The 25,838-nt window shown below is 38.7% G+C and overlaps 1 protein-coding gene across 1 annotated transcript in view; it reads right to left on the reverse strand.

Annotated features, from left to right (window-relative positions):
• Positions 1-4,229: 4,229 nt before the first annotated feature.
• Positions 4,230-25,838, reverse strand: part of ZSWIM6 (zinc finger SWIM-type containing 6) — a gene marked incomplete at its 3' end in the record, with an annotated part of 112,529 nt that continues 90,920 nt past the window's right edge. The window contains exons 8-14 of the mRNA XM_080362239.1: positions 23,860-24,006; positions 21,426-21,686; positions 18,085-18,220; positions 13,093-13,250; positions 12,401-12,564; positions 7,226-7,307; positions 4,230-5,092 (exon numbers count right to left, since the gene is read on the reverse strand). Of these exons, the coding sequence (XP_080218365.1) occupies positions 4,230-5,092; positions 7,226-7,307; positions 12,401-12,564; positions 13,093-13,250; positions 18,085-18,220; positions 21,426-21,686; positions 23,860-24,006 (1,811 nt within the window). The remainder of the gene's footprint in view (positions 5,093-7,225; positions 7,308-12,400; positions 12,565-13,092; positions 13,251-18,084; positions 18,221-21,425; positions 21,687-23,859; positions 24,007-25,838) is intronic.

The raw sequence follows: 25,838 nt of genomic DNA on the forward strand, positions 1-25,838 counted from the left end.
AAACGGAGGGATGGCAAAAGGCCGAACCAAAGAAACTGCCCAACAGAACTCCACCCAGCGAGTCTCCATTTCACGTTGAAAAACCTGGCTGTAAGACCCTGACACTCCTTAAATGTGAAGCCTGGTGCTAATGGCACAGAGTACTCTTTTTGATCAGTCTGGATGTCGTTCAAGGCCTGTCCCATCTATGCCCCCCGTCCTCACGCCTCTGGGGGCAGAGCACTCAGAATGTCCTTGGCTCCCAGACAACCACAATTAAAAACATTAACTCTGTCCTGTGGTGTTATCGTGTTGTTCTCAAACTAAATCCAAACAAGGACTGTGCTAGCTACAGAAAGAAAGGTTTCTAACCGCGTGAAGAAAATCAACTCACTTTCACTCAAACCAGCACACAGTTGCACCTTCAAGTCTGGGTCTCCCATATATGCTTTTCTTTCTCTTTCTCATGCTAAGAAGTTGTGCAGTTTTCTCTAACGGGAAAAGTGGATGTGGAAATGAAGTAAGTACCAAAACATTAAAAAGTTAAATAAAAGTAATGACATTTGAGTAAGGAAAAACCACCATCTTCTGTTCTGGCAGAATAAAGGCAATCTGAAAGCAAACCTATGTGCAGAAGTCAGTTTCTTGGGCTGCAACACAGTTTAATAATACAGAAATAATATCACATCAACTCAGCAAATGAATGAAGATGCAATGGTAGCCTGTTATATGGAAGATACATGCTCAGTTCCCTTCACTACTGAATACAAATCCTGGATTTAAAAAAGTCCTTCTCATTTAAAGGATTGTTGAAAAGCCGTGAAACACTTTGAGACAATGACAGTGGTGTCCAGTTGTGTAAGTCACATATACAGCTCTGAAGAGAAGGAATTTGAGACGTATGTTGATAAGATTTCCTTATGCTTCAGAATTAATTACAATACATATTTTTAGAAGTTACAGAGATATTTGAACTGTTTTCACCAAAAGAGTCCTCAGGCTTTTTCATGGAATCCCACTCCCAGGTTCTTCCTAGCTCCACAAATCAAAGAGCAGTACATATCTAGATATGTTTACTAGAGAAGTTGGTCAAGCCTCTGTTGGTCTGTGAGGGCTCTAACATGGTGTGAACTGCACTGCACAGCACCACTAAGGACACAAAAGAGATTTTACTCAGTCATGCAAACAAGTAAAATAAACTTCCATCTGAAGTTCTGAAAGAAGAGTAAGCCATTGTGCCCATCAAAAGCAGGTAGCAACCATAAGGACTGCATTTAATTCTACAGCCTGGTCTTAAAATAGGCTTCAGTTTTGCAATCTACGTAATAACCACAAAATCCTTAATACTGAATTATTTGCTATAGAAAAAAAAACAAAAAACAAAACCAACAACAAAAAACAACCAACACAAAACAAACTCACACAAAATAAATAAACCAAACCCCAAGCAAACACTATTACAGAATAGAGTATCCCTCTTGTTCCTTACTGTCTATAGCAGTATATTCATCTAGGACAAAGTAATGAAGGATTCATCTAGGACAAAGTAATGAAGGAACAATGCAATGAGGATTGAATACTTGGAAGGGATAGAAGTAATAGAAGCTATAGAAAGTTAGTACTATTTGGTCAGGACAACTCAGCTCTTAGCAAGGTTTGGTAAAGACTCATATTTTACATGACAAGTTGTACAAAGGTTCTTTCCTCCTTAATCTTCCAGTGACACAAGCCTCTCTGTCAGAATTCACAGGTACACCGGCATCTCTGATAGTTTCTTGATGCATACCAATTCTCTTTTCCGCTGAAGATACTAAAAAGAAGAGAGTGAGGGTGTTCAGGTCATGTATTCAAGTGTGACATCACATAACATTTCAAAGATAAAGATGTTGGCAAAGCAGAAGGCTCCTCTTCAGTTTTCAACCATGCTGTATCCCATTCTTCACTGAGGGCTGGAAAACTCATGGAAGTCCAACTGAACAAGAACTCCAAAAAACCAGAAATGTTGGCTGTCACCTGGTGATCAAGAACTCCATGCTGGATGGTGTGAGTTGCATGGCTCAAAATACACAAAATACTTCAGAAAAGCCAATTAATTTAAGAATAGCAAGAACTGTTCTTGTATATATTCGCAGCATATCTCAACTCTCATGGTCACCCAAAATAATGCACACAGTGGGAACATACTTCCACACACTCTACCGCCCCACCAAGGCAATATGTCAAAACTTAATTTTTGTTGTACAGACCACAATCATAGGCAGCATTTGGTCCCTCCTCTGATGCACCATGTCTTCTTCCACCAGCAACTGTGAATGCTGCCATTCCTCAGATTTTTGAGGAGCAAAGCATTTCTACCCTGGGCCTGGTGGTCACAGTTCTAACCACCATAATGCATTGAAGTTGCACACTGGAATTTAAGATCTATGAAAGACATCTACTCTATTCTACTCCAGTAACAGACACCATAAAGGACACAGAATCAACTTTCAAAAAACTAATTTTAATCAAAACAAAAAATTGTTGATCATTAACAAGTTTATAAAACAGTGATTTAGTTACATAAATAAATTGATATCAGTGTATCAAATCTTAATTACTTTCAACTTCATGAGCATGTGTACATGGGTGATGAAGTACAACCTTTTTACCTATTATAATAAATAAAATGGAGAGCATGAAATAGTTTTTCTAAACAAAAATACCTACAAACATACCTCTAGCATGTTCTCTAATGAAGGGAACAAGAGACACTGGACAACTTTTGCACCAAAACATAAAAACTGCTTTAAAAAGCACAAGGATACAGAACCATCAGCTAAAGTAAAGACACTATACTGTAACCAAAGTTGGTATTTAATAATATAATGAACAGTTTGGTAGTTAGATCTCCAGTTTGGTTATTTTAAAGCATTAAGACAAGGCAAGATAGAAGGCTGCTTTTGTTTGAGTAATTCTAGAGAAAATAAAATATATTAAAAAAACAAACTGAAAAGTAGAACAGTCATACCTACACAACTTTCTGTCCTGCACAAAGTCAAAATACCTATGCAGAATATATATATATATAATATATATATGTTATTTGTGCACAAAGGTTAGCTTATTATTAGCTCACTGCAAAGGCGTAATGTATCATGTCAATCATTTTGGAAAACATTTTGCGTTTTGTGTCAAAAAGGATATTTCTTTAAGTCTTCTAGGCTAGGAGGCACAAACCCCAATTCTGGCATACTGTATTCTTAATGCTAAGGCTTGCTGCTCTGGCTGTGTATTTTTTGTTGTCCCTCTTTACTATAGTGCCTGTTACAAGCATGTGTGTATGAGTGTATACATATATATGTATACACGAGTTGTATAAATATATATATATAAAATTTCCCCAATAGGTATCAGTCCAACCATGCAATCCAAAAGGTGGCTCTGCATAGATGCCCAGCATATAGTTCACCACCTGAGCCAACCCTGAAGCAAGGCGCACTTTAGTCCTTCTGATAGGTTTTCTTTTTTGTTTAAAACCAAGCTACTGCAGCTTCAAGTATTTTGCATTACATAGATTTTTTTTATAAATTAGTTAATGTTATATTTTTCAATATTCAGACATATACTATAATATATATACAGTACAATAAATGCTCTCATTCTTTTTTTTTTTTTTTTTTGATAAATCCCTGAGAATGTATGTTGACAGTTGCTAAGTTTCCACATGCACAAGCATTGTGTGCCATGCTTCTGGATGAACAACACTGCAAAGCCACGTGGTCAGCCTTTTAACTATTAGTATTTCATTTGTTGTTTTTTTTTTTTTTTAAATATACTGAAATGTAAGGATGAGTTACAAAGGAGTAAAGCTGAATCCATTCGAGGTACTTATCACAGGATGGAGGTGTTTTGTTTGGTTTTTAAAGCCATTGCAATACATGTTTGTTTTTGAGGCTGTGAACGTATACAGAAAGAACAGGAGAGCAACGTGGGCTTTTGCCACTTGACAACACATACTCAGTGTAAACCAAACCTTTTTTAACCTCTCTCTCATACAAAACAGAAAAAAGCAAAAAAAACCAAACAAACAAACAAAAACACACAAACTTTCACAACATGACAGTTTAGTTTGCAAACTCAGTATAACTATACACATATAATACCGGTGTGGCTCTGTTTCTTTAAGTTAAAAAGGATACAAAGGCAGGCTCAAGTAAAAACAAACCACCCCTCCCTCCTCCCACCCCCCCATCCCCATTCACACATTTTCATCAACCAAACCGCTCACGAACCAGCATCATCAGTTTCTTTTTGCCTTTGTAGATTTGTTTTAGGTTGTCAATAAATTGTGTAAACTGGATGTGACCATCATGAGCCATTAAGAAGGTCTCTCGAGCCTTGCTGAGGAACTCTATAAACTCACTATAGTGTCGTGGGCTGATGTGAGTGAGACGTGAATGAGTTGTATTAATGTAGGCTCCGATCGTGGCATCCAAGAGTTGCCGCAAAGGGGCTTTGTCCAGTGACATGAGCTTACCAGAGTTCCTCCTTCCATGAAGTCCCACCATGCCAGGAGTGGTCAAAGTACACCTACGCAAAATGTCTGACAGTACTGTTGCACATTTGACACTTTTGACCACCAGAGGTATTATAGCTGCTAGCTCATTTTTCCCAAGGGAGTGGCTGAGCGCACATGCCCACAGAACGTCATTAATGGCAGGGTGTGTGTCCTGATTGTAACTCAGGTTGAGATGTGTCATGGCCAAAGTGGCCAGCTTGTAGGCCCGCATGGGGTAACCACGGTGTTCCATGTATCGTGCTATAGTAAAAAGCTGCGAGTAGCTCATGCCGGTTGTAGCAGCATCTAGAACGATTTGGTAAGCAGTCTCAAAAGCTATGTGATCCTTTTCACATAAGGTCAGTGCAGAAAGGGCACAGTTTTGAGGATCCTTCATGGCACACTGTAGAGCAAGCGTCCTAGCACTGCCGGCCAACTTCTCCTGCTGATGGCAGTCCAGATGCAGACGGACAATGGTGCTGTTGGACATCACTGTAGTAGCAACAATACTAGTGGCTTCTGTTGGAGTGAAAAGTGTAAACCAGTTTTGCATGATACTATCCAGTGCATAAACACCTGGGGAGAGAAAGAAAAGATTAGCCACCATTGACAAGAACTAGCAGATACAGATGTTCCACAAGAGATCACATTTGCAAAGTCCTAAGAGATTGTCAGTACATCCAAGGGGATGCACTTCAGCAAGAATGGCTAAACCAGACAGCATTGGTGAAAATGGACATTAAAACAAGGGCTACGATGCGAACTCTGTAGCAATCACCCAAATGCCGAGAAGAATATAAAAAAGCCTGTAAGATAAACTTTAATCTCCTGGTGTGACAACTGCACTGTTTAACTTGTTATTTAAGATAATTTGGCTCATTTGGTCTCAACACATCACTGAACAGCAGCCCTCACCTTGAACACTTTCAAAAGGCAATTTTAACTTCTTTAATCACTGCACATTGCAAGGCACAGCACATGTACAAAGAAACAGGAAAGCATGCTAAGTGGCTTTCTTAATAGAACACCACAGTACACTTAAAAAAAAAAAAAATCCAAATCCCTACCTCCCCCCAAACAAGCTTTATAGATACATCTTGTACCCAATTCATATGCACCTGAACAGCAAGATCCTCATTAGGGAAATACTGAGCAATATGAACTACCGGGATTTATCCAAAATAGGTATTTTCTTTAGGATCATTTTATTCCGGGCATGTGTGTTTGTTTGGTAGGGGGACAAAGGGGGAAACTGTGACTAATGGATTCTATAAATTGAACCTTATAGCCAACTGGAGTGCTTTATTATCGCTAGAGGTAGTTTACACACATCTGTGAGTGCACCTAAACCATACCCAGAGGCCCTCATTTTCTCTGTAGGGCTCTGATGCTTCCCACACACCTCTTCACTCATGTGCAAAAACTCAGCATAGCCTGATAACACCAGATCTTAATTTAAATAAACAGATTCCTTGCTTTACCAACATGATTAAGTCTCAAGAGTACTTTGCATGACATTATAGGTTCTTTATGGGATACTTCTATTAGAATATGTAAACTAATTTAAAGCAGTATTTAACCCAGCATTTTAGTTGCCAATACGCAACTGCACAAAATAATACCCAGGCACTAATATCTGTACGATAGGCTCAGTAATAATCATCTTAGCAAAGATAAAAAAGCAATAAAACAAAAGCATTGCACAAAAATTTGCAGACAAAACACTTTCTGGCTGAAGGCATACAAAGGCAAGCTGTATTCTCCTATGCTACTGACAATATTAGTTTCCCAGATAAGCATATGGGAAAAAATAAACTAATAGAGAGAATAAGCAGCAGTAATCTTCTGAAGTTCTGAAACTCAAGAAGCCTCTATGCGATACAATCCAAATCAGATGCATGAAAAAGAATAAAGTACGGAAACATGCCTTCCAGAATTACCTTTAGTGACAATTAAAACTGATCCCTATTGTATGTACTTCTATTGTCCCCACTCCCACAGCAGCTGATTTTTTTTTTTTTGGTTAGAAGTACAGTTTTCAACACATTGATCTTTACTTTCAGATTCTGTATCCTCATTATGCAGATGTTAAACCTGAATACAGGAGCTAAGGCATGCCTCATCCAGACACACAAGAAATCCATGGCAAAGCCCAGAAACAAACAGAATATCCTGCTGAGTGCACTGTGCTCCCCCTCACATCCTAAACTTGGACCCACCCAGGGGCTTTAATGAGAACCCCTTCATGAGATCCTGTCTGCCACACAGTAGGAGGCATCCTCAGCATTTCATTAACCAGTTTTCTGGTTCCTCTTCCCATAGCTGACCAGACAGCTCTCTCACCTGCCTTTCAGAGCAAGCAAAATTTTAGCACGTGCAATAGCCCATAACCACTAGCCTTTTCTTTACAGCAGCCTCAAATTCAAACCCATCACGGAGGGGACCAGGGTTAATCTGTGGGTATTTCCCATGAGGTTATGCACACCCCTGCCTTGCAGGGGAAAGAAGTCACACTACATTACTCAATTATTGTCTTGCTTGGTCTGTGTCTTAAAAAAAACCAAACCAAAACGAAACTACATGTTACTGCCACAATGTCTTTTCACCAAAGGATGCATAGAAAGTGGGAGACATTGCAGAACCTGGGTGTTGACAAGCAAGATCAAGCCCTCTAAAATTAGATAACAAGAGAAGCATATCAGAACATACCTACTTCTGTTGCACATGTCACCAGCCACCTCACCATTTCCCGCCGTCGCCAATTCAGCGTTGACAGCGTCATCCGCATCACCTATTAAAACAACACAAACAAAATAGTAATTAATCCTATTGCAAACCAAGGCAATATACCAACAATTATGGATTTTAAGTTACTCAAACACACTGAGGTTCAAAATGGCAGCCACTTGCCCTCTCCACTCTGTTACCTGTTTTTTAGCTGATATGTCAAAAGATTTGAAAAATATTCCTCAGCTCTCTTAGAATAGCATGCAGAGAGTAATTCTGACTACCGGTCATTCAAGGCTAGAGAAGAGACTGTTTCATCCATGGGGGAAAAAGAAATAAGAGAAAAGCACTCCCTAAAGCAACAAAAAAGCCTAACCAATTATAGAAATTAAATTATATCATGCCTCCTCCCTCTATGCAGGGTAGCCTTTAAAGTTCAAACATGTCAACTCTTGTTGGCCAAAATAACACCTTTACTTTTTCTGCCATCTGCATTTCTTTTCATTGATTTCAACAATAAAGACGGGACTTAGTACAGTGCTATTTGACTGGCTGCTTATTTTGCAAAGATACATATGAAGTTCCAGACACATCCAGGTATTATTAAGAAGTCCACAGTGATGATTTCTCTCTCTGAACAATGAGTCTCTGCAAAGAAGTTCCATCGTAAAACCATCAGAATCCTAGAAAAAAGGACTATAAGCTTTGATATAAGCACTTGTGATTATTGTTTACATTGTTTCTCAAAACATGGGCAAAGATACTGATTCAGTAAAACAAACATTGCATGGAAATTGCATGTAAAGGCTTGCTTCAGCTACCTGGGCAGACCCACAGATATCTAGATGAAGAAAGCAAGTAGTGTTCCCCTTATAGTATCAGTGATCATACCATGATGTTACTAGTCATAGCAATTAAATAAAGAGCATAATAGGTCAATCATAGAGCTCTCAGAGACAATCTTTACAGATTAAACTCAATAAATGCACTTACAAAACAGCTTGGAGCCAGAAGCACTTCTAAGAGGGTTCTCAACCCATATCCCATAACCAATCCTGAGGTGACTTCAAAGTGACATGTAACCCTCTGTCAAATTTGTTACTCCTGCCACCTCCTTTACCTATGCTACAGATAAGATAATTAAGATGGAAAGATGGCTGAGGAGCACAAATGCAGATATGATCTTTAAGAAGTCTAGTTATAAGCAACTATGAGCAGTTTCAAGGTGGCCTCCAAACATTTCTACTTTGAGACTCTGCTGACCTATTGCACACCACCAGAAGTTACAGGATAAGGCCAGCTTTGTTGGCCTCAAATATTGTGGAATCATTTTAACTAAACCATAAGCTAAATGCTAGATTGGAGAACAGCATTCAAAGAAAGCAAACTGATCTGTAAGGAGCAACCCAACACATTCTAAAATATGGCTAAAGCAAATAATGGAACCAGCCTTTGCTTGAAGTCTTTCTGGAAGAAAAACAGGCAGCCCAAGTCAAAATGCGCTGTAGTGCAATTACGTGTCCCATTCTGTCCATTAAAGGGGAGGAGTCTAGGTGACTTCCTGTGCTGATGCAGACACATATCGCAGGCTAACACACTTCCAATATCCATGATCAACTTTCAGCTTCCCCCAGGCAGAGTGAATTCAAGAAAAAAATACAGGATTATGACTGAATTCTGCTACTGGTCATGAAGGTAAGTAGAAAAACAAAACAAACAACAGTGTGAATGACAACTTCTCTGATGACTTCTCTCATTGTGGCAGTTTGTGTAAAAGGACTGGCAGCCCCAAGAGCCTTCAGCATATGCAGTGGGCATTAACAATAGCCCCAGTGTAGACAGTCCTAACTCAAGAACAAAAGCAACACCATATCTAGTTTCTTGACATGTAAAAGTTTCTTGATTAACTATTCTGGAATTAGGTTCCTTTCATTTGATTAAAGTGACAAACTGAAAACAGCAAGAGAGAGGCCATTTACTGATGATAAAAACCCAACGATTTCAAATAAACCAAGAAAGAGCTGAAGATAATTTAAACTGTAGCACATGTAGCCAAAGAACTATTTCACTTCTGCTCAATACATTCTCGAGCTACCTCTTCCTAAAAGTTCTACATCTGTCCAAGATTCATCCAAGATCTGTGCTATCAATTGAAGAAAGCTTCTCAACAAGCCAATAAGTCTGAAAATTATGAGAAGTTTCTGGAAATTACATAGCTTATCTGAAAGCCAAAGTCTCTTCCACACGGAATAATCTTGACTTCGTCTTGACTGACCTTTATATGAATTTCTTAGTTTAGAAGAACAGACGATCTCACCACCCATAAGTGATACAATAAATGTCCAACCACTAGCTCCTGCACTAAAGTAAAATCTTCTCATCATGCACACTGGAAGCAGTTTTATCATTCATTCATTCATACGTCTTGAGGGAAAGGACACCACTTGCCAAATATGCTTTGAGTGATCACCTGCACTAACTTGCTCATCAGTTCTGCCAGCAGTATCTGTTTGCATGTGTGCAGTAATACTCACTTGTGCTGACGTAGCATACAACAGAAGACAGAGAAACAGAAGCCCCTCCTGTACATGCAGATCTTACAGCATCTGCACCAGTAAGGTTCTGAAGGACAGAATACACCTGAGATGCTCCATGCTCATTTGGCCATACTGATGACCCCAGACAGTTTATGCTGAGTCACATAACACATGTTGCCATTGGAAATAGGGAGAAAGAACCCAGGAGTCCAAACATTACTGCTAAATCTAGAATAATGTAAGGGGCTTTTTTGTCATAAAGATGCCAGTGACAAGAGTTGTGAAACTGCTGATATCATAACAGGCCAACGTGTTGCTGTACCTGAGGTGGAACAGTGTACCTGTGAGGACACTGCTGTGGCAGTTGCAAATCCCCCTATGAGATCCTCCAATAGGGCAGTTGATGGCTCTTTAGCACCTTTTGTGTCCACTGTGCCTGTCCCCACTTACACACTTAGGCTGATATCAAGGTGCTGACAGTCATATCCTCTCCCACCCCAATGCATGGTGAGTACTCATGTTCACCTTCCCCTGGCTGATGGGGCAGGAGGGGTGGGACCCTTGGTCAACAGACAGAATGCTCAACAAAGGAGGTGGCCGAGAGAAGCTGAGAAGCTTCTAGACCATACTCATGATGACCACAGCCAGATCTGACCAGGCTATAAAACAAGAGCCCCCGAAGACCCCCTCTGAGTGGTCTCAGGACTGTGAACAGAGCTCTCCCCTTAGACTAGGACACCACTTAAAGAGAATTCATGGGTTTGAACGCCCTTGCCTCCTCTTTGGTGAGTGATTTTCCTTCTGGATATATCCTTGAGTGAACCCTTGCTCCTCTCGGCCACATGGCAAGTTATTATTCTTTGCTGGGTACCCTAGAGCAAAAGAGGCTTCTAGTTCTTTTTTTTTTTGGAGTGAATAGATGCACAGTGCAGGTTGTAATTATTCTTGTGTAGTCATACAACAATAATTTCCTCACCTGGTATGCAAACCTGTGTTTTATAGTGTTGCTGGAGTGCTATATAATTTGGCTAAAACCTGTTTCTAGGTTTTTTTTTGGCTAAACTGTTCTGTCTAGAAGAAAGTCTGTTTGGAGCTTGTTGCCTGCCTAATTTGACTTTCGGGGTGCTTCCATGACACCATGTGAGGGGAGAAAGAGTTTTCCAGGGCACACAAGTGTCATAGGTAGTCAGATACTAGATAGTGAATACAGACAATCTAATGGCCATTAAGTTGGGGAGTCAGGGAAGGGGAAGCAGGAAAAGCATTACTGTATAAATCTACACAGCTGTGAGTTACTATGAGAAAAATAGTATGCACCTTTCTTCTGGAAAGCAAACTGCCTTTAAGATTCTTAAAACAGGTTTGTAAGCTTGGGACAAAACAGTGGACAAGTTCTACACCAGTTTGTCCCAAACTCTGGGATTGATGAGAAAGTACGGTTTCATTATGTTTTTTTTCCTGTATCTCAATGAAGACACTCTGACAACACTTTTAACCACATACAGATATCCATTAATACAGTGGTATTCAAAATATGCTGCTACCACTGAATGATACTTGGTGAATGCTTGAGGTGACATACAGGTCAATCATAAGGATCTTTCTCTCTCTCAAGTAAACAAACATTTAAGGCAGAATTATACCAAGATGTGTAAAAAAAAAAAAAAAAAAAAAAAGGAGCAGATTCCCACAGCAACCTTGTGAATATGACAGTTTAAAAATGCATATAGAATCTCAGCTTTCTGACTTAAGACTTCAGCTTCTAAATGTCTAGAATAGGCAAATAGTACCTTTCTTTGTCATGAGAAGCAACTGGGATAATATCCTTTCCCCACAAGTCTTTGGAGCTTTGTTTACTGATGCAAAGTAATAAATGGTTTTCTGATCTTTGCATGGTTTTTTGAAGAACTCCCTGAAGAGGGATGAAGAGATTTATTTTTGTTGAAATTAACTGTGTAAATTCAAAGATTCATCAGTGTAAGGCAATATTACTCCAGACACCTAAAACTTGGCTGTCTCCTTTTAGCTTGCAAAGTCTGATGTAAGAGCATGAAAACTGATCTGAGGTTCTTGTACACCTCAAGCCAAGTCTGATGCATCTGACCATCCCACAGCTTGTGGAATGCAGGATTTTGATGAAGGAAGTGAGAGGGCTGCTCTTAGCCTAGGCTACCTTCGAAACAGGTCATTATGGTTGACCTTGGCTTTCTCTAGTGATTCAACAAGCACCTATCCAATCTCATTTATGGGAAAGGGAGGGAAGGAATGGCAAGAAACTCCTCAAGTCGATGAAGAAAATATAGCGCATTACTGGCGAGCACAATAATTTTGCTTTCTAGCCAGTCCTGTGTATACTCCTGAACCCAGTTCACTGGTCCTGTCTCAGCCATGAACAGAAGAGTGCCTTTCAGACAGTTGCTCCCAGCTCTCTCTTCCACCTGGATGGCATAAACAGGCTGCACAGACCCTTGGTCTGTGTTTACCACTCAGTTGTACAGAATCGAAAAACTCCAGACAGATCCCAAAGAGTGTATGGTCCTCAGTGCTTGAAGTGCTATACCCACCAACACTGCATCCAATTCCTTTCTTCTACTGTAATAATAAAGAACTAGGGAAATACCTGAAGGCCCAGCTCCAGAGAAACTTTCAGAAGAGTGATGTCTGGCAAGCTGTCCATAAGTGTTGCTATTTTAAATGCATCCTGGGCAAGTTTGAAGATGTGTGATGAGGAGTGGATATTTTTCTGGATGGATTCTAACACTGTTTCCAGCCTGCGAACATCACCTGCAAGATGCAAACACAATCACCAAAACAGAACACACTCCCAAAACATGTAGAGATGCATTATAATTGTGCCTACCATTGCCATGCAATGATACAATGTTTCAGTTATACACACTTTGTTTTTAGTATCCTTCCATAATTAAATCACATATGAAAGAAAGATACAAGAGAGCACAAACTCCTCTAGTGCCTGATGGTGTTAGTGCAGTACATGGCCAAAAGTCATCCTGATTTGTGAATCTTACAACTGATTTGTCCACACCTGGATCTCAGTCTATGTTGTATGTCAGAAGAACAAAAAGCTGTCTCATCAGCCACAAATCAAGCTAATTTGGCTACCACCTAGCTAGTTTAACTCCTTTGCTAGTAAATTAAGTGACAGGTTTAATCTGGTTCAGTTTGTTGTACTCATTTCAAGCTCCTGTCAGACTGCAATTTGGATTCGTAAATGCAAGCTTTATAACCTGTTTACTCCATGCAATATTAAAAGCATACATTTAGTTGAGTACCTAACTGACAGCAATGTACCTTTGGCTGCTGTTAGCATGGTTGATGCCAGCTCACACTGCTGAGATTCAATGTGACTTAGAGTGAACCAGCGGGGATACCGGTTTGGAACAACTGATGCAATGTGGTGCGGGCGGGACACATCTCCTGAAGGAGCCGTAGATTCCAATACTAGCAACCTGAAATAAGGAAGAAACACTTATTAAATAATTACTACATTAGGCTACTCATGAGCAAAACTAAAGCTGCAAGAACACTTCACCTTCTTTATGAAATGTACCTCTTTGACTATAAAGATAAACCACCCATTTTCTTGGGGAATCTTAAAAGTTCATTTGCTAAACTTGTTGACATCAGTGGGCATTTGCAAGAATTCACAGGACAACTAAACCATCCACTAGCCAAGGCAGTACAGACTTTCTGCATTGTGCATGGAACTGTAGCTCTTTTTCCCTGCCTTGTTTCAGTCTTTGAACCACAGGCCACAGGAAGGAAAGTGAAGTTGTTCTCCACTGCACCGAGAACTTGTAAGTATTTTTTAACATTAGGAACATACTTTCTTCACTTAAAAATTCTTGAACTAAGGTAGAGGAATATTCAACAAGTAATTTGAATTTTGACCATGCAATAAATTCAGACATATCAAAGAGTACATTTTCTGCTCAAATACAACTACTTTTTAAAGTCCTTAAAACTTTTGCCTACCAACATTTTTTATTATGTACCATAATCTGATGTTAGGGTCCCAAACAGGAGTGATAGAGGAAGTTTCCTTTAAAGTTACTTTTAAGACTCCATTTTCTAATCTTGAAGCAAAAATTTCTTTAAATAAGCAATCTAACAACAGTCTTATCCATCAAGGAGAAGTCAAACTTCAAAAATTCAAATTAATGTGTGTGTTGTTGACTACCACAACACAAGTGACAGCCCATAACAGAGACCCAGCTGATGGCCATTACAACACACTACACACAACCGATACACTAGATAATATATAAATGCCAATGCAAAAAGCAGGAGTGAACAAAAATCAGCATTTTTATTCAACACAATTAAGTATAGTTTCAGGACATGAACAGTTAATGAGACATCAAATGATAATAACAGACAATGTCCAGAAGAAAAGAGTTTCTGGTGCTTGCCTTTTTGATTAGGGTTAACATCTTAGTTCTGTTTCTACCAGCTTTCATATGCAAGTGATTTTTTAGCAGGAAGTCATCTGGGAGGACAAAGCAAATTGGATCTCTTTTGTCAATAAAACTGCAACTACTGAATATAGAAAAATCACATTGCATTGCATTTTCTATGATAGAATATTTCTTATGGTATAAGCTCATTTAAACATAAGTCACAATTTCTTGCACTTAAATCCCTACATTCTTTAAGTAACTGAAGTGCACAGCTTTTTTTCAGTAAGTTTTAAGATATCTGCTGCAGTTCAATCAGTATTGTGTGGGTTCTCAAGCATACGAGAGTATCTTTAAGAATTCCCTGAGAAAGGTGATTTTGAATATAAGGAAGGGTATCTAGCAGACACACCAACACATGTAATAAATATAAGCAGGTTATACTAACATTTTCAGACACATGCATGTGCATGATAATATATAAATAAAAGACTTCTCTTTTGTTTTGTATCAAAAGTCAAATCTCTTCCACTGAGACACCTCTTTATCTAGCTTTATATACATACAAATAAAATACATGTAAACTCCTCAGCTGTGTTTTGTTTGTTTTCTGAACCACAGAAGCTGGGGAAGAGATGCCTTAGATGGTTTCAATAAACAGTGAAAATCCCAACTACCTAACGCAAAAAGGCATTATTAGGTTATGAGTAACAGTAAATAGACAAAGAGCACAAAAGAAAGAGACTGTGTTGGGAAAATCTTTTGTCACTTTGAATTTCACTACCAGCTTCTATGTTCCTTTGTTCTCAAAAGAAATGCTGCTGTGAATTGGTGGCTTTCATGCAATTTTGGCAAGACTAGAGAACATCAGAACAAGCACAGGAAGATTTAGCATTCTTCACTTTTTTCCCCCCCTTTCGAACATCAATTATCTAGCCAGGTTTTAGCAAAGCTACCTTGTGATTAAACATCACCATTAAAGTCTGGCTCCCAAAGCCTGTGTGAAATTGAGGCTTAATAAGGGATCAGCCAAACTAAGCCAAACATTCAAGTTCAGATTCCAAGTGAGCAGTCAACTAGGTCACTGCAGATCCACGTTCTCCAAAGCTCTACTCCATATGTTTCAATGCTGGAAGCAGAGAACTGCAGACAGAAGTGACCATCAAGAATAGCACAACCCAGTCCTTGTAGACCTGAGGCGAATGCATGAAAAGTTTTATGGTCTCAGCTTCCGTTGATTCCATATTGAGTATTCCACACACGAAAACAGGATTCAAAAAATTAAACAGCAACATCTGATTTTGATGACAGAGAGGCAAACTATTCCAGAGCTGCCATCACGGGTCATCGACTCATGTAGACTGACTCCAAACAGTTGTCTGGAGAGCAACTAGCTGGGGTCTTGGGAAGTTAACTTGTTTAATAAATGTTGAAGTGAAGAAATATGTTCCACTTCCAAAATAATGAGCAATCGCACAGATTTCTATGCAGCACCTCTACTAATTTCCACATGAAATCTTTGCCACGGCCATTTCCCCTCTTCCATGGAAGAAAAGATGCTCCAAGTTTTTCCTCTTCTGATCCATTCAACTTCACAACTATGTGACAGACATTCAATTTTCCCATTTACTTTCTTCTTTCCCACTCAAGGCAGTATTAAGTTAGTTTTTCCATTTGCTTTGTATTGGGAATCCTTTATACACTGAACTACAACTTTGGTGCGAATGCAAAGAGTAACCTTCTTCAAAAGAATGTGGGAAGCACTGAGGAATGTAGACAGACATGGTATAGGAAATGTCTAAATCTGCCATCACCACAATTTGAGGTAGTAGTCCACATTTCTGAAGAGTACCAAATATCAAAATACAGAAAGACTGATTATTGTTTAGAACTGAACTCTCATCTTCCTTATGAAGTAATGACAGAAGGGCTATGGGAACAGCCCTGATTATGCTGATGTCTCCTGCGATTTTACCAGTTCGAAACAAACAGGTAACTTTCTTACACTGGTCTGTTTGAGAAGTAACTTTGGCTAAGATCACAGCTTCATGCCAAAAGACGGTTGGAGATCCCCATGACTAAACTGAGATGTCACCATGTGGATTTTTCATTGTCTTGCTTGTTTTTCCAGTTGAGAAAGGAAACTTGCAGAAAATAAGTTTTCAGTTATGACTGGTTTCTGGGGAAGGCCCAAATCCTTGTTCAAAAGGAATGGCATGCTGCCGTCATGTTCACTGAAGTGTTCAGTGCACTGTGCAAAGCTGCTGACGGATGTCTATTCCAGCCTTTCAGCATGGTTTCAGTAGTTTAGTTTCAGGAAGAAAACACCACACAATCAATCTCTGAGAGACACTTTAAGGGTAGCGACTGAAAATAAATACAAGGACACAAGTCTACTTTATAAAATTGACCTTTTTTTCCCTGAAAAAAAAAGCAGCCCCCAAAAAACAACCAACCAACCAAACTCACCCACCACATTTTGTGCTGTCCTGCTGATCTGATATGACCAGGATTATTGATGCATGTAACTTGCAATAAAAGGAGTGTACTTACATGGCCCAGATACCTTTCTGGTCATACATTTTAATGTTCTCAATAGTTCATCAGTAATGCCCTTTTGTGTTCTCAATCTGTTTCTTAAAATGCTAATTATGAGCAGCAAGTATGCAAGGTCATTCTTCCTATTTCTTCGATGCCTTCTTTAAGATCCAAGTACTAAACACTCTTGAAGGCAAATAGACTAAGCAGACCTTTGGCCTGACCTGATAGTAGCTATGTTTTGGTTTTGTGCATGCTGTCCTGTTTAGTCCTTTACAGAACTATTTTTTCCCCATTTAGCTTTTTGGTGAAACTAGCTCCAGAACACACACCTCCAAAACACTAAGACACAACCTGTCTGATGAAGCTAAATACTACTTACATGGATAGTGTGTCCTCCAATCACTGTGCAATCATTCTTAATAATAATTAATCTAGGACTTGATTGCTCTTAGTATTCAGTTGTGGCTGTTCTTTGTCAACCATCAACTACAAAGTTCCTGACAGCAACTAGGCAATCCAGATGGGACCAGTTTTTATCCTGCATTGTATGTGGACAACAGATCTATCACTGATCATTCAGATCCTTGAAACTTCCTTCAGAAGGCTTTTTTTAACTGCCATTACCAATCTGGACTGCTCTGAGATAAAGCGAGCACACACTGCGCACTTCCTGAGAAACATCTTTTTCCTGATTACTGAAGACAAATGGGATGCCAGTCAGACTTTTTTTTTCACGATATGACATACTCCATTTAAATCCCAATACTCCCCCAGAAGTGGGCAAGACTGCTTCATTATGAAGCACAAGAGAAAAGTACTGGCTCAAACCACACCATATGTTTTAAAATCTATCATTGAGAGTTAATTTATAAAGAAAGCCAGTGGAACAAACAGTCCTACCAAACAGGCTAAATAGCAGATGATCTCTAGACTGCTGGTGAGATGCCTCTTTCCTCACTCCCTTCCCTCTACCATCACACATACACACAACCACATGAGTGAGAGAATGCAGGTGCTAAAGCCGTCGATATCTAACAAAACCGCATGCCTGAAGAGTGGGATTGTATAATAGAAAGACTTGTAACAGAGAATGCTGGTTTACAGTCACAGATAAACAGTAACTGAACATTTATAAATTATTATATTGCAGTCACTACTGACACCAATTGCTTTTAGAGACAACAGAACCTAAATAACTTTTCCTTAAAGGGAAGGATGCTTCCTTAAGGGAAAAAAAACAAAAAAACCAAAAAAACAAAAAAACCCTAGGATCTTGAATGCCAAGCTTTTTCCCCTTTTTGCAGCTGCTACATGTGATTTTTCTGGACTACTCATGAATACGTACCGCATGGCTCTCAGTGCAGTTTTGTATGCCAATTCAGCATCATGAGGTAGGAGAGAGGTAAAGAGATACTTGGCAAATGTGTGCATTGGAACGCTCTCTCGATGGATGACTTCACCTAAACCACTATATGGTCCAGCTGCAGAAAAGAGAAAAAGAATTTCAGCCTTTACACACTACTAAAACCCAATTTCTGACCTTCAAAAACACTGACTATACCTTCAAGTAGAATTGGTATTAAAAGACAGAATTTGCTGTACAAAAGGTAAAGTTATATTGCTCTTTTCTGTGAAATATATTACAAACATATCACATATGTATTACATATCACAATGAACTACAAGCATATTAAATAACATATATTGAGACAACTAGACTGAAAATTGTGTAGTACTAAGCGAACTACCCATGCACATACAAAGGAATGAATGGTTCCAGTGCTCCATAGGGCTCATTCAGCAAGCCTATACGTTATGCAAAAGAAGAAAGCGATAATCCTAGCTTTACCTCCATGTAGTTATACTGTGCACATGAATGCCTATGTATGCAGCTTGCTGCTGTGTGACTGCTTTATCACAAATCCACCAGGAAAAAAGAAGAGTGGTTACAGTGGAAAAATGCATATCTTAAATTGAAGTTACATAACCAATCGCTATAGCAGCAGATGAACCCTATCAACATCTCACCTGACATTAAGCATTTAAATAACCCTTTGGTCTGGACTTGGTCTCCAGAGAAGACTAGGTCAGATCTTGCAAAAAAGCTGGTTTTGTTAGTCCATTATAGCCAAAGGGTCTTAAAAATCATATTTGTTCTGGGAAAATAATTTCCATTGTTGGGGCAATGGATTTTGTTTGCACTCAGTGCAGCTAGTTCAACTTCATAAAAGCAGTGTCAAGAAGTCAAATGCAACTATTTCCTTGCTGAGTTCTGAATGTTCACTGTGCATACGAATCCCATTTTTACATTTTTCCTGCAACCTTAAGAGTATCATTCCTGTTAAATGGAAAATTGTGTCAAACAGTCTTTTACTTCAGTGACTAGAGGTTCTAGCATTAAATGTTGCATTAAATGTTGCAAGACACAGAATAAGGATCTTACATTAAGTATTACTGCACTACTATTGCACAGATAGCAGACAGCAGTCCTAGAAGTTACTATTACTTCTTCTACTAGATACTCCAACCCCACCACGCTTGGATGAATGATCGCATGAGCACACTTCTTTGCTGAAGTTACACGTCATTCAAACAGCTTCCAGCAGTGGTTCAAACTAACATGGCAAACCCTACACTGAAGCAGACAAGGAGAGCAGGCAAGGAGAAACAGACAGGCTTTTTCAGCCATGTTTTCCTTACTGGTGGCTTAGCACAACATGCAAAGATAAAAATCACTAGGCATGAAGAAATTCTGAGCTCTATAGGTGGGCATTTCTGAAGACTGGGCCTGATTACAAAGGAAATGTCAATGAAGATTTAGTAGTTGACAGTGTGTCTCAGAATAATTTAAAATGAAGTTGAAAGCCATTCAAAACTGGCTGGCATTGCTTCAATGAAAGAAGCCATTTCATGTATGTTTGCCAGTTGGTGGTCCAGTCAGAAACTCAGTTAGGACACAAAGAATATACAACAAAGCATTTATATGAAAATATATTCTGCTGTTAACTTTGCAGCGAGGCAAAAAAATTAGAACAGTTCTTCCAAAACAGTCTTAGGTTCCACTTTCCCACACACTCAAATGGTAGCTACATGCAGCATGCATTAATCTGCACTAACAGCATGGAAATCAGCTTAATATTGGATTAAGCTTTCTTTATTATATCTACAGGACTTTAACTATAAAAACACAATTGATATGATTAGCATCTTAAATCACTGCACAGTTTTTCTTCCATGTGAGCCATCAGTTTCTGCCTAACCTACAGTGAACTGAAGCTATCGCAGGAAGGAAATTTTTCATCACACAGTAATGCAAGACCATTGCTGCACACCGCTCACCACAGGAATTTTGTACGCAGCTCTATTAGCAGATTTCCTGCTATGATCACTTGCTTGCTACTTTAAGAAAATATTGAAACAACTTCAGTGATCAATTAGTAAACTAGAATTTTCAGAGAACACTTGAGAGAAATCCTGTCTTCTACACATAAAATGTTCTTACCAGTAAACAGATGCAGCAAATTGATTTTATAATCCATAGGATGCCTGTATAGTGGTTAACAGCTGGATCCAGCAACCAACTGTTCTTGTCCAAAGGCCATAAAGCAGCAGTATAGCCACACTATAATGGAAACTCTCCCCATGATGTGGCTTGTCTGCAGTTTCAAATGGCACCATCAGTAGGTACCACAGTCTTTAGGGATCTGGGCAAAAATAGTGACTCAAAGTTGAGAACCCTAAACAAGATATTGCATCTCTTCCATTAAAGAGGAAATTTTAAATAAATGTCTTACACAGCAGTCAGGTTTTGCTTTCTTTCTGGAACAGCCTTTACAACCTATCTAGAGAAGAAACCACACTCCCCACCATCCTGTGGGCAAGCACTCAAAACCTGGACCATGCCTTTGGCTAACTGGTTCAATCTAAAGTTTTTTATTTCATTTCAAAAAACAAAAACCAGAAGGAGCCTCAGAACCCATGAGAATACTCTCTGAACATGAAGCTTAAGTGTTACATGTTATGCCTTTTTAAAAGCTAGGGCAAAAATATGTGCTTTTTAATAAAGATTTTATTGCAGCCCACCAGCTAATTCCCAAAGACAAATTGTCTTAGTCAAAATTTAGTCACAAAATCAGGCCTTAAGCCTCAATATTTGACCACTTATTTCTATTCTCACATATAATACAAACTTCAGAGGCAAGTCATTTTCTTAACTGCTACAAATAAAATGTTACATTTCTGTCCCACCAATTCTAAGTGGATTTTCTGAGCTCTTAACTTGGGAACAGAGGTAAATATCTTCATGTGTTTATAAAGCTGGCAGTCTCTTTTTCAGTTTACAAGGAACACTTAGAATTTTGCTACCTGCAAACTGTTGATGATAACTGATGTCTATATAACTTAATTGTGAGCCTAGGTTGTATAATAAGGATAGTGGAACTACAACAAGCAACAAATCTGAAGAACAAAATGTAATAAAAATTAAAACAAAAAGCTTAAAGGTTAATAGATGCTTTATCTCTAAAGTCACACGATATCTGAAGTATGTTTGATTTTTGTAAGAGATGGGAGTTCTACATCAAAAAAACACTGGAAGTATGTAAGGCAGTTTCCACTGGAATACTAATTGTGTGTGCCTGTGTAAATGAAGACAGTTTAAAGCAGTTAGTATCTATATTGAGCTACCTTCTAATAGGAAGACTGCTTGTTTTCGAAAAATCTTCACCAGAGTATCATCCAATTCAATTTCCTGTAGCTTAGAAATGAGCTGCTCCTCATTTCGACAAACCTTCTCTTGTGCATACAAGCCATCTGGCATTATTCGTTGCTGTCCCAGCCCTATCAACGCTACTTCCACAGCCAGCGTTAAATAAGATTCCCCCTCTTCTAAGAACTTGTGTGCAGGCAGGTGCTGGTACTCCAGGGATTTGCATTGCCCCATGTTCTCTGTAAAGGGTGACAAAAAGATAACAGATCAGCAAAACATTCTAACCCATAATTTGCCTATAATTCCACATTCACAAATACACCCTCTGTCAGTATTTATTTTTTAAAACAGCTTAAATTACTACTGTAGTGTCAAGATCCAATGATCCAATCTAAAATTCCACATGGCAGAAATCCATCCAATTCCACATGGCAGAAATACACAAAACAATTAGGTTTTAGATAATCCACTCAAGTAAGAGTTTTCATTTTTAAACTGCACAATTTAGAGAAAGGCAGTTTCTCCAGCTTTGTGTTAATAAGGCTAAAATTGGAAGATCCATTTCAATTCTTTTTCCCCCACCCATTTCTGCACCTCCTTAAAGCCTTGATGTGTAAGAGGAAAGAAAAGGTGCTAATACACCTGCATAGATTTTTGTTGAAGCTATTAGGACTGTGCAAATACAACAGGCCTGGCAACTCAACAACTTCAAGGCATCCTCTGTTTGCTAGCACTCTTTTCAGGTTTTTTATTGTTACAGTTAAATTTATGATAAAATATATACTATTAACACTAAAGTCTTACTTTTAGTAAAGATTACATGTAAATTTCACACAGACCAAGCCATAGATTCTCTAAAGAGTACTACCAATTCATTTGGCACTTCACAGACACACCACATAACAAAACTCTATGCAAACCTGTAGCACTTTACAGTCTAATTTGGGAATAAAAAGTTATAATTAACAGATGTAAGCAGATGGACAACTACAACAAATGAGAAGGCTGAATGCATTTGGTCAATTGCATATGCGTGTGTAGGAGGAAGTTATTTTTCAACACGTAACGGTTTCATTTCATGGGGCTGTAGTGTTTGTTTTGTTTTGTTTGGGTTTTTGTGTGTGTGTTTTTCTTTTTTTTTTTTTTGTAACTGCAAATAATCTGATTTCCAATTTCTTTTAAGTAAAAGTTCTTCTAGAAGTAGTGGATATGAGATTAGAAATTTATTGAAGAAAATCTAATTGAATAATTAGAGTTTCAAAGAAAAACCCCAGAAGATTGCAGATGTTCATATGAAAGAGGTGCAAGCAGAGGGATGAATCCAGTTTCTGTCTACACAAGTGGTGATAAGAAGCTATCACTGAGGCAGAAAGAGACTGAGCATAAGGAATTAATCAGTTAAACTCCTGGGAAGCAAATACTGAAATTAAAATGGGCGTACACATCCTATCCTAAACCACGCTACTTTAGAAATCATATAATTTACCAACTACGTATGCCATCAATTTGAAGTACTATGTACACTTGCAGCTAAGAAGTCTAATAACATCCTGGGCTGCACTAGAAGTGTTGCCAGCAGGTCAAGGCAGGTGACTCTTTTCCTCTGCTCAGCACTGGTGAGGCCACACCTGGAGTGCTGTGTCCAGCTGTGGGCTCCCCAGTACACAGGCATACTGGAGCAGATCCACTGCAGGGCCACAAAGGTGATCACAGGATCGCAGCATCTCTCATATAATGAGAGCAAGACAGGTAGGGTTATTTAGCCTGGAAAAGAGAAGGCTCAGGAGGATCTTACCAAAATGTATATATATCTGATGGGAGATTGTAAAGAAGACAGTGCCAGACTCTTCTCAGTGGTATCCTGTGACAGGACAAGAGGTAACGGGCACAAACTGAAATACAGGAAATTCGATCTGAGCATAAGAAAATACTGTTTTATTGTGAGAGTGGCTGAACGCTACAAGAGGTTGCCCAGAGAGGTTGTAGAGTGTTCATTCTTGGAGTTATTCAAAACCCAACTGGACATAGTCCTGGGCAACCAGGTGACCCTGCTCTGAGCAGATCAGCTGGACTAGGTGATCTCTGTATGTGCCTTCCAACCTCAAACGTTCTGTGATTCCCTGTGACTTCTCAGAAAGAAGACATGTGGAAAGGCCTGCTGCTATGAAGTCTTATTTGGTTTTAAGTGTGAAATATGGAATTGTGTTCAAGAATGAGTAACTCGTTAATTTTTAAGTGCTGTAACATTTTACCTTAAGCATCTTCTCTCCCTTGTGTTTTCTTAAGGAAAGCTAATATGAGGTCTTACACTGTAAGAACATTGGCTTTGAAGCTGATTCACAAAGACACGATAGAAAAATGCCTCCAGTGAATGAAGACATATAGAAGATTGCTCCCTTTGCTTGGCCTTACCCATGAAGTCTGAGAATCCATGGAAGCTCTCATCATCCACCCTGCAGGCTTCCATCAGGCTACTGAAGAGAGTGCCAATGGGGTCCAAAGGGTGTCCCACCCAACCTTCAAGATTTGTTATTGAGGTTACTCCTCTGTGGAGAAGTTCTGTGACAGAAAAGAGGGAGGGAGAGTGAGCACGTTAGCTCCTCAAAACAACTATAAAAGTAAAACTGATTAAAATGCTCTCAGTACAAAATTCAGAGTATTTCCAGTAACTTCTGCTTAAAAGGAAAAATTGTACCTTTCAGGGTAAATTAATTGTCCTTTGGAAATATGTTGAAAGAGAAAAAAAGAAAAAGAACAAAGGCCAAACAGCATTTTAAGCACTAGCAAATATGGGTCAAAAATTTCAACCATAGTGTCTTCTGAAATCTCTTACTTGATACAAATAACTCTTCTAAAAATGTCTGCTGAAAAATTACAGCAAAGAATTTTTGTAAAATATTCACAACTGTTTTCTCACTCAACAAGATGTAGTACCTTTTTTACATTTTAAGTTTAGCTGATGGCTCTGAAGTAAATGAAAATATTCTAAAGTTTGTTCTGTTTTTATAAATAAAGTATAAGCTTATCTTGCATATAAATATTTATTGAAGTAATAAACTCACAATGACAGCTCCTTTAAAAAAGTAATATGTTTAAATGACATATACGAGAAAAATTAGTCATTTAAGTGGAGCAAGTAGGTTTTTTTGCCGTTCTAAAATGTTAGTCAACAAATACCTTAATGAATACATTGTTTTGTAGCCCCCACCCATCATTCAGTTAGAACATGGAATAACTGTTTAGCACAGTGAATTGAAGAAATTGTTGTTGTGGTAACATGTTAAGAGATTCCCCAGATACTGTTTTTTACTAAGAGTCTTATTGCAACAGCTCCCCTTTGACTCCAACTCCTAACTTTTTTCCTCCTAGACACATACACACAACTGAACTATGACATGTCAGATACATTATGGGTGAGATCATCTAATATCTTTATACAAGCCATTACGGATGCTCCATTTCTCTGCCTCTTACACACTAACTTGGACGTGCTTCTGCTCTCTCTTGTCCAAAAAGTGCCATCGTTCTGATGAACCATATGTATTACAACAGAGCTCTAAAATCCTGCTTCTTGCCTAATTAAATGTGTAGAGATGCAAAATGAAAACACAGCCACACAGCTGAACTTTGTTTGGTTTTGTTCGGTTGGTTTGTTTTTTGTTGGTTTTGTTTGTTTTAAAGAATCCAATGATACGCAATACGAAAAACAAACAAGTAAATCATTGTCTTACTAACAAACGGCATGTGCTAAAGACAATGGGCAGAAGTAAGTAATATTACCAAAAAGGATTTATCACAGTGACTTATTACTGACTCTTTTTTGTTTAATTTATTGTGCCTACTGATAAGCTTCACTCGTATCATGCCAAAAAAAGGCTTCAGTCCTCCAGTCATGTAGACATTTAACTTTAAATCATGCAAGTGGTTACACAGATGTCAGATCAGTCACATGAATAAAAGCTAAGTAGAAGCATGTGGTGTTTGCTGAACTAAAGCCTAAAGCTGAGCTGTAGCTGTAGAATTCATCTGCTCATAGACAAGACCAACACATCTTGTGGTATGAAACAAGTATTCTTTTAAAATTCCACACATAAGAGGAAAAAATGGAAAAAAAGCAGTGAGTGACAACACAGAAACAACAAACTTATTTGTTTCAGGGCAGGCTGGATCGCATTTCATATACTCCATTCTTTATTTATAATAGTAGAATATTAGTTGACAGCTACAGAAACTACTCACAGGAAAAGGAACTTATCAGAAGTATTGAGTGCCTAGATACTGCATTAGCAGCTGGGAATGAAAAGGAGCAGTACTGTGGCCAGCAGACTTGCAGCAGACCCTTCGCACCTGCCAGTGGCACCTACACACACACACACACAATGAATGACACA

This window comes from Nesoenas mayeri, assembly GCF_963082525.1.
Source record: "Nesoenas mayeri genome assembly, chromosome: Z".
In the NCBI taxonomy this organism is placed as follows: Eukaryota; Metazoa; Chordata; class Aves; order Columbiformes; family Columbidae; genus Nesoenas; species Nesoenas mayeri.